We start from the raw sequence: 10,027 nt of genomic DNA on the forward strand, positions 1-10,027 counted from the left end.
TTGTGACAAAAAATAATGAATCATCAAGTGTGACAATACTTATGAAAAAGGCAGTAATTAGTTTCACGGTGTTAGTCTTGTACAGTCAACGCCGACTCAACGAACTCTCGAATCGAATGTCAAATGTGCCTGCCTCGGCAATGGCCTTACGCATCCGTCCCTTCTCTTCCAGATGCAAGTCATCCAACGGGATGAACGGGACAACGAAGCGCATGGTTCCATGATTACCATCAGAATCAGGCTCTTTCGGGAGACATTTTATGACTGCTACCAGGCCAAAGTCCATGCAACGTATCTTGAGCGAATCGTAAAAAAACAAATCAAAGTATCCACCATCCGAATCGACAGGCCGTCGTGTTTCATCCCAACAAGGATTTTCTACACTGATCTTCCTGAGTTTAGGGCACAGATATCTGTTACTGTTTCTTGGGTTAATTGGCAACAGGGCGTCGAAGACCGTGGGTGTAATGAGGCAGAACATTAGACAGAGAGTTCTTAGCTTCGGAAAGCTTAGAAGTAGGGGGTCGAGCAAGTCAGGTTTGACGACGGCACCAGATATCTCCAGGTGTTCCAATGGAGGCCTGGATCGTTCAATCATATTATAAAGTATTCCAGCGTGATCCTTGGGGAAAGAGTGGCAAATGAGGCATTTCAATGCTGGGACAGACAGTCTGCTCATGATGTACGCGGAAACATCCGTCCTGTCGACCATTAACGTGTGAAGCTTCCTCAAAGTTATATGGGGTTGCAAGCCATTCTGAACATCGGATGGATCTAAAGAGCCCACCATGCACTGTACCTTGAGAGTTTCCAAGTGCGGGATGTTGTTGAGCATTTCCGAATAATCATCTCGCGAGACCATGACCACCATACCATATAAAAACAGCTCCGTCAGGGCATCAAGTCGCATTGTCTGAAGATAAGGAACGCCTTCAAGTAACAGAGATCTCAGTCTCTGAGGCCTTTCAATCAGAAGGTTTATGCCACTCGGTTCACGTGTATCGGTCCCTTTCCACCGTACCGTGAGTTTCTCCAAGAGAGGCACATCGGTCAGCTGAAGAAGCAGCAACCTAGTAGGATCACCCTCTATGAAGGAGAAATATGCTTCTCGCCAGCGTTTCCGCTCTTCAAGTAGTCGTGTTAGAATGCATGACGCGGTGTCAAGTTTCTCTTTCGCTAGTTTGTATGTATTGCTCGTAACCGATATATGAAGCGGCAGTGTCTTGGATCTCTTTATCCAAGTGTTGATAGTTTCAATGAGCCGCTCGTCCCCGTCCTTGCTGCCAGTTCCATCGACGAGAACATTTATGTTTGTCCATACAGATGGAACTGTTAAGGCCATTTCGCGCCATAACCAGCAGACTTGCGAAAGCCTCAGTGGCAACAACATGGCTTCCCTAAAAGGCGCGTTCATAGGGTCCTCATTCGATGCATCACTCCGTGATATATATGCGGCGTGAGTGAAAATTTCGCACAGAACATCGAGAGGGACATTGTTAATTCTAGGTTTGTCTCCTGGACTTCCATGCTCCGAACGAGAACGACGAGACGATGGAGAATCAGGCAAGTTCGTCATTTGAAAGTAATATCTTTCTACAAATCCAGTTAGATTTATGACTCGAAGACTATGTGACCGTACATACCAATTGGAGATTGATGGATCGAGAGGTGGGACGATGGTAGTCACTGCAAGTGAATGAGTTTTGCGGTTTGGAGTTGCAAATGCCGCTATTTGTCGTTACAATGGCCATTACACGGCCACATTCGACGCTTTGGCTGAGATAAAAGTAGTGATGCCCACTTAAAATTCAAGGAGGGTTTTGGTTACCCAGTGCAATGGTCCTCATTTTACGCATTTGGGCCAAAAAAGACGCATCAGCCATCAGTATGACGGCCTTTTCGGAGGTACCTATCAGACAAGCTCTGGTACAATTACATAAGACACGTCAATTGAAATGATCAAAGCATACATGGTGCGTCTTTTGTTGAAGGCGGGATGTGCTGTAATATGGTACTAGTAGTAGGTGACTGTAAAGAAGCAGCTTTTCCCTCCTATAAGACTAGCATAGATATATTACTAACCAGCTACACACTCAAATTCTCGGTCTCACCAAATTCTGAGTTGACATCACAGTCCACTCACGCAGAGAAGGAAACATGGCTAGCATGTCCACAGTATGTGAAATTTCAGTATGTTATCTTTATGCTTACAATTAGACTAAAGAAAAATCTCAAGCCTTTAAAAGCAGGTAAGAATATTTTGGGAAGATCCTGTCACGTTCAGTTCTCAAGACGAGGGCCTGAGAGCAGTGGTTCCGAAATTGAGTCTTGATGAGAGGCGCATACTGGTAGGTTCACGTTCGTTTTGACCACTCACGCACAAACGCCTGCAGCCAGCCAAGCACCACCTGATTCTGAGTCTGTTCTTTCTGTGTTGCTATGAACCTCACATGCCCGACGCTATTTTCGTCCAAATTTTTTCATGTACAATCAATTACTATCTGAATTTCTGATGCACAGGTGATAATTGCAGCAGCATTATCAGCTGAGGGGACTTTCAGGGCCTTGGAAACAAAACTAAACGATATACATCTGCCACTTTATCTGCTATCTGCTCAGGCACCTCTATATCCTCTCCACCATCCCAGCTTGTGACAACTATGACGTCCACTTTACCTTGTCCCAGCCAGTTCAGGCCAATGGAGTTAAGTTTATGGGTTTTAGCGCACGTCATTTGGAAAATGACAAAAGGCTTGGCTGCGTCGTTGACACGTGCAACCGCGCCGAAGGTAGGCTGATTTGCTGCAACTGGTGTATAAAACCCGATCTCCTGTGGCGGCGGACTATCTTTTTTAAAATAACGATAACCCACGGGAACAAAGGTTCCCGAGGCCAATGCATCAGGGTCATCCTGAAGTATCTGCAAAAATACACCCTTGTGTCCGATGTGAAGGACGTGCTCCTCGCCTGCAGGGTTGCGTTTCCAGTGAGAATTTTTTGGTGGTGCGTCAGTTCTATCCATCTTTGTCATGCCCCATTGACCACCGTCCGGAAATACCCTTAAGGCAAATGACTCCAGCAGATGGCCAGCAATGGCCCTTGTCTTCTGGTTTAGTAGGAATAAGGTACAGATCGCTCTAGCTTCTTGCTTGTTCTCCTCCTCCAAAAGGCGACTAATGGTTAAATCTGCGAGCTTTCTTGTCGGGATCGCGACATTGAATTCAGTACGATCACTGTCATCCGTAGGGTACGCAACAAGCACTTTGTGGGATAAAGAGGTTTCGAAATAACCATAGGGCACCTGGCCAATTCCATTTCGAAGGTTTTGTGATGAAGCAGGACCAAGCTTCTCTTGAATGACCCTTAAGTACCGATCCGGGATTCCAGCAAAAACGAATGCTTCACGCGCCATGGGGCCGAATTTCTCGTAAAATGCTCTTAGCTGTATTTCTTTCCACCGTCTGACCTGTGTACCCATCCTGTAGAACTCATAGTAAGTAGCCATTATAAAAATTATAGCAAGAATCGGCAACTTACGCTTCGTAGAGCTCCTTCTCTTTGAAAGGATGCATCCAAAGTCGAGGAGATTGTAAGTCCTCTCTAAACGTCATCCGTTCTGACCTTGGTGACGTTGCGACAACAATGAGCCGAGGAGTTGTCCTGCAGCTCTTGAAAAGGAAATGAGGTGCGGGACCGACGTCTTCATTGCTATCGACCAAAAACCAAGTTTCCATTGGCAAGAGACCAACCACAGTTTCCAGTTGATCAAGTGTCATGGAATATACTCCACACTCATGGAAAATAAGGCAACGTCCTTTCCTATAAAGCAAGACAGTTGACTTCTGCGCGAGGAGACGCAAGGCGAGAATGTAGTACAGGAATAAGCTCTTCCCTGCAAAAATGATAAAATGATGTACATACACAGACAGCAACCTTGAAAGCGACTCACCAATTCCTGGTGTTCCGGTGACAACAATGCAAGGCGCTTTGGCCCAGAGAACCTTCTGGACCTGCAGTTCCTTGAATGGGTTGACAGGCGGATACTTATCTTGGAGTGTTCTGACATCGATTCGATGATATCCAAACGCATCGCCTCCAGATTCATGGAGAGCCTTGAAGAGTGCAGACAACATGACCGTGTACTCGTCCCTGATGTAAATTGCAGAGCATGTAAAGATGGCTTCCAAAATATCTGGAATAGAATCTTCAACGGTCCATGACAGGACAGTGACTGAATTGGGTAAGGATAGCGGCACACGATTGGCAACGTCGTCACGAGTAATTGGGAATTTGTGAAAGACGCCTTCCGGATCCCTGACTTTCCAAGCGATGAGGTATAAAGAAGCCAAGCTATTATCCGAGTCGGTATTGTTTGGCATAACTGGCCCAGCACCAGCTTTTAGGAGATACCCTTTCAGAGGCTCCATCTATGCCGAGATGAATATTGCCAACAGTCTGGGATGCGGAGAGTGGACGTGCAGAGATGTGAGCAGTCTGGGATGGGTCAGACAGCCCGTTACTGTAATAAGCCGCACGCTGAGAATGACATACCAAAATAGGGAATAGGAATAAATCGCTTGTTTTGTGTATGAGACATCTATTATTGTCACTCGTGTATCCGAACTTTAGAGTCCATTGCAGGAGCTGAGTCAGAATAACTAAGTATCAGAAACAGCAAAAGATCGATAAATCCAAAATTATTCCGGGTTTGGTTCTGCCACAAGCATTGCATGGGGTACGGGGCTTGCAATATATTTGACCAATGCTATATTACTGCATAATTGACATCCCAAATCTACATTCAAGCTCATTCACACTCTTAGGTCATAACGTATCGCTTACATCGGAAAAAAAAAGTATATATAGCTGTGTTGAATAATCACTGAAATGCAAATGTATTTACTGTATCACGAGACAATGACTTCATAATGTCTCAGGTAGAATACATGTAATATAACAATGAGAGACACTGAGCAGTCAATCGTCACCTACACCCCTTGTTCTTGCATACCTACTCTCTTCACAGGTTATGAGCCTTGGAAGAGAGTAGGCACACAAGAACAAGAGGTGTAGGTGACCATTGACTGCTCAGTGTCTCTTGTTGTTATATTGCATGTATTCATTGGGAAAAAGTCTAAATTCTTGTATTACCTTATAATAGTATAAAATAAGTGAAAAAATAAAAAAAGTAAAAACACTTAGAATGGATCTCAGTTTCTGAGAAAGTACTACAATTCGTTATAAAGTCTGAAAGGTTTGTCCATTTTATAAATGTAAATAAGGACTTTTCTCCTTGACAATATATAAAATGTATTATAATGGATCTCTGAAATTACAAGGTTAAATCACCCTTGTTGATTATGGCAAATATTATAATTGTTTATAAAGCTCTTAAATTGTTTTAATATCTTTCCAATAGCTATTTTTCCTTATATCCGTTTGTTATTGAAATAACAGTTTATAATTATATTGAAACATTATATAAATACATTTTAATCTACAGCAATTAGGGGCAAGACAGGTTGTGAGATTGATTAACTAAGAGTGTGGGCATGAGTGTTGTCAGCATGAGTAGGTAACTGGATTGAGGAGATAGATACACCGCAATGGCATGTAGCGAGTGTGAGTGGTGCACTAGGGTTGAGATCCGGAGTGTTGAATGAGCTAATTTGAGCCGCAGGCGAAGCTGCACCTGTATGTGTATGCTGCATACTCTGACTACGTCTCACAATCAGAGGTGCAGTGAACTAAACTGTTGACTGAGGGGTGTATTCCCGGGGCGTTCTGGCCTAAAGGGAGAGCTGCACCTGTGAGACAGGTCCAGAGTGATTAGCGAGTGGCAACAAGCAAGAAAAGATGGACGGACCGTGACGGTGTGCAGCGAGTGTGAGTGGTGCATGCAGATCGAGATCCGGAGCGTTGAACGAGCTGATTCGGACTGCAGACAAAATCGTGTCTGTGTGTGTGCACTCTATTGTCTATAAACGGCGTCCAATAGGAGGTACCGTGAACTGAGCCTTGGATTGTAAGGGCGTATCTCTGGGACGTTCTGGAACAAAGGGAGATGGCAAAGTGGAAGCCGTTGACGGACTCAACTTGGACAGGTGTGAGCAGTGGCTGCTGCTTCCGTTATTCGAAATGGTGTCATGGACACTGGGGATTGTAAATGCACGCAGTGGGAGTCCATCGAGGGTGTTGACAAGCATGGAATGGAGGGTGGGGAAGGAGAGTGCGTGCGGGTGCGACCCCCGGAGAGAGGATTACCCCTTGGGAGTGGTCGTACATGGATATTGTCGCGGGCGTGTGCTTGTCGATTGCTGCTTGCGCTGCAGAGCGAGAAGAATGCATGGAATTATTGAAGAATTCGTTCAGCATTGGTCAACAATGCGGATGCGTGGATGCGAATGCAAAAAAGGAAGGCGAGCGTAAACAAGAAGGACAACGGAGGAGAGGCAACGCAAGCGGCGGAGCAAGGAGTGGGAGGGATGGGAGGAATGAAAGACAAAAAGTTGGGAGGAGAGGGATGAGCAACTATTGTGCAGGCTATTATGAAGTGGACTGGCTGCTTACGCTTTATGTTGAAGGACGGTGTAGTCAACTCGGTGGCATCAGCGCGGGATCTGAGGCTCAGCGCGGGCATCGCAACAGCAGATTGGAGAGACAAATGCAGTGATGTTTATTGTCTAGGTGGTTGCAGGCAGTGTGTCTGCTGGTAGGACGCTTGTAAGCAGAGGCCTTGACTAGAGAGAACAGAAGCAACAACATAGTGTTGGGGGCAGAGGGTTGGGGAGATGGTGAAGGTAGGAGGTAAAGGAGTGACAAAGAGAAATGCGTCATTATATGCTTTCGATCTTCAGCAGTTGATTACATAAGCAACTATAATATGAGTTGTCAACTGATAGAACATTTCAATTATTGTATTTAGGTACAAAATAAAATTATTGATCTACTTTGTAATATAGTAAAAATCAATATGACATGTATATAGCTTTCTAAACACACTAGTGTAATTATTACAAGTAGATAAAATAACTTTTACAAATATTGTAAACTATTTGTATAGATAGTCTAAGTATAATATACATATTATATACTTGTAGTATACTTTTATTAAGATAATAATGATACAACAAGTGCTCTTACACTATTATATACATTAATATACCTTTTGTATAAATTATAAGACAACAACAACAACAACATTATTATTATATTGTAAATATTACCCTTTCTTCGAAATTATAATAAAAATGTAATGCAAGTATAATACTTTAAGCTATTATACAAGGTTAGTATAACACTTGTAATAGATTGTATTCATCCATAACACTTACTTAGCCTTTATATACATTAACATGTCTTATACAACCTTTACAATTGATTTGCAAGTCTTGTAATTACTTTATAATATACATACAATACTTATGCTACTTTACAAAGTCTACAATATATTATAAGAAATGCGACTTTTTCCTGATGTTCTACCTGAGACATTATGAAGTCATTGTCTTGTAATAAAGTCATCATCTTGTGATACTCCCCTTCAAACTCTTACTAGTCTGAGTAAACTGGTAAGATGTTTGACTTGTAGTACATATAGTGCTTTTGTTAATATATCTGCTCTTTGATTGTTTGTCTGTATGTATTTTGCATTTATGTACTCTAATTCAATATAGTATTTAATAAAATCTTTCTTATAATCTAAATACTTTGTCTGTTCCAAGTATTTGAGTTTGTCTAATGTAACTGTTTGTATGACAGTGTCATTATTATAATAAATATTAATTGGTGCTTCAGAGACCTGCAGAATCTCTTCAGCTAAATGGGTAAGTGTAATTGCTTCTTGTGTTCCTCTTGCAAGAGCTATTAATTCAGCTTTATACATTGAATTTGCTACTAGTGTTTGTCTTTTACTTGACTACAAAGCTAATGAATTGCTCAAGTAAAATGCATATCCTGATATTACACAATGTCCTTTTTGCATCATACTGTCTGTGTCTGTATATCTGTTCAATATTAATTGATTTGTACTGCTAAGTTAGAGCCAGACATTATTTGTAGTTTTTAAGTACATGTAACAGTGCTTAAGTGCTAGATAATACTCTATACTAGGGTTATTAAGGTATTTTGCTAACTAATTTGTTACAAATGCTATATCTGGCTATGTACAGTCTACAATGTATTTAAGTGTACTAACTATGTTCATGTATAGTATTTCAGACATTTGTTTTCTATCAGTATCAGTTTGTAATACTGTTTTTAATTGTATACCTGGTTGTATGAGTGTTTGTATACTCTGTTTATTTGTAAGTTTGTAACATTTGATTATACTATTAATATAATGTGTCTGATGCATCCTAATGAATCTATACTCTCTGTTACATTGAATCTCTATACTAAGTAGCCAATGTAATTCTCTACTGTCTGTATATTGTAAGTAATGTGTAATAGATTGTTTTATTATTACAATAGTATTATTGTTTATTACTACAATAGTAATATTGTTGACATGTACAAATAATATGGCTACAGTTATTTCTTTCTTCTTTGTAAGGAATATAGCATTATCATGTTTGGATTTTGTTAATCCACACTTAAGTAGTATATTAGATAGTGTTTTATACTATCTTCTACTAGCTTGTTTTAATCTGTATAATACTTTTTGTAATTGTAATATTTGTCCATTCTGTAATCTGTTTATTAAGTTACCTGGAGGAGGTTTAACATATATTTCTTTGTCTTCTGTTAATTGTCCATATAGATATGCTGATTTAATATCTATCTAATGTATTTCTTAATTATTAGATACTACCTATACTAATATTAATTACACTATAGATAGTCTAACAGTAGGAGCAAATAAATTGTTTGTATGATAGTCAAGGCTGTCAATCTGATAGTTTCCTTGAACTACTAATTGTGCTTTGTATTTTTCAATACTATTGTCAGTGTATTATGATTTTCTAATTGTTTTATTTTGTCTTTCATAGCTTGTATCTATAAATCACAGTCTGAACATTGAATTGCTTCATAAAATGAAGTCAAATCCAATTGTATTTCACTTATTTTAGTATTAAATTCTGTTAAATGAATAGTAATATTATCTTTATTCTTTTTACTAAGTGTGTATATATGTTTTGTTACACATTTATTCTACATACATTGCTCAAGCTCAATAGTACATTCTGTCAGTTTCTGTATCTGTTCCAATCAACATAATTTAGGTTCTGCTTTGTTTTTGGTTAATTTAACTTTATCTTCTGTTATAACTATTAGTTCTACCACTTTTCCCTTTTTATTAGGATTAGTATTGTTTGTATTATTGTTGTCTGTTCTCATTATTCTGTTGTCTGTTTCAGTATTTTTAATTATTAAACACGTGTTTGTATTATTGTTTGTATCATCTATTTTCTCCCCTTCAACTTGAGGAGGTTTACCTTCAAGAAATTGAATATTTTGTTTGATAGTAATTTTATTATTGTGCCAAGTTTTATAACCTTTACTTTCATTGTCTAATCCTACCTAACAAGCAATTATACCTCACTATTGTATTTTTGTAGGATTTTTGTTGTAAATGATAATATATTGACTGAATTTGTGTATATTATTAATTGTTCTGTAGGTTCTGTAATGTTTGTAATATAGAGTGTTATAATTTAATACAGTACACAGTATTCTATTATGAATATAAGTAATATGAATTGCTACTTCAGCCCATAATGAGAATGGTAGTTTAGTAGATGTTAGATATGCTCTTACACCTCTAAATATAGTTTTATAGGTTTGTTCCACTATTCTGTTCTGTTGTAGAGTATAATATACTGTTAATCTTTGTTTTGTTCCTTGTGAATCCAAATATTGTTGGAAATCTTTACTAAGGAATACAGTGTCATTATTACTTTGTAATAGTTTTATTTTTATTCTGTACTGTGTAAATATTTTAGTTGTCCATTGTATGTATTATGTATATACATTAGTTTTTGTTTGTAATTTTCAATAATAAATGTATTCATTGTATTCCACAGTT

The 10,027-nt window shown here is 39.3% G+C and overlaps 3 protein-coding genes across 3 annotated transcripts; all 3 read right to left on the minus strand.

The window, feature by feature from the left end:
* Window positions 1-85: 85 nt before the first annotated feature.
* FOMMEDRAFT_160496 (uncharacterized protein) lies at window positions 86-1,576 on the minus strand (the record flags this gene model as incomplete). The annotated part of the gene is made up of 1 exon (XM_007270194.1): window positions 86-1,576. One exon carries the CDS (start codon window positions 1,574-1,576, stop codon window positions 86-88), a length of 1,491 nt encoding a protein of 496 aa, XP_007270256.1.
* A 981-nt stretch (window positions 1,577-2,557) lies between these two features.
* FOMMEDRAFT_160497 (uncharacterized protein) lies at window positions 2,558-4,427 on the minus strand (the record flags this gene model as incomplete). The annotated part of the gene is made up of 3 exons (XM_007270195.1): window positions 2,558-3,479; window positions 3,538-3,892; window positions 3,950-4,427. 3 exons carry the CDS (start codon window positions 4,425-4,427, stop codon window positions 2,558-2,560), a joined length of 1,755 nt encoding a protein of 584 aa, XP_007270257.1.
* Window positions 4,428-5,534: 1,107 nt separating this feature from the next.
* FOMMEDRAFT_160498 (uncharacterized protein) lies at window positions 5,535-6,375 on the minus strand (the record flags this gene model as incomplete). The annotated part of the gene is made up of 5 exons (XM_007270196.1): window positions 5,535-5,692; window positions 5,754-5,807; window positions 5,867-5,938; window positions 5,987-6,117; window positions 6,173-6,375. The coding sequence occupies 5 exons, from the start codon at window positions 6,373-6,375 to the stop codon at window positions 5,535-5,537; spliced, it is 618 nt and encodes a 205-aa protein (XP_007270258.1).
* Window positions 6,376-10,027: the final 3,652 nt, after the last annotated feature.

The sequence above is a fragment of the Fomitiporia mediterranea genome (genome assembly GCF_000271605.1).
Source record: "Fomitiporia mediterranea MF3/22 unplaced genomic scaffold FOMMEscaffold_12, whole genome shotgun sequence".
Taxonomy (NCBI): domain Eukaryota; kingdom Fungi; phylum Basidiomycota; class Agaricomycetes; order Hymenochaetales; family Hymenochaetaceae; genus Fomitiporia; species Fomitiporia mediterranea.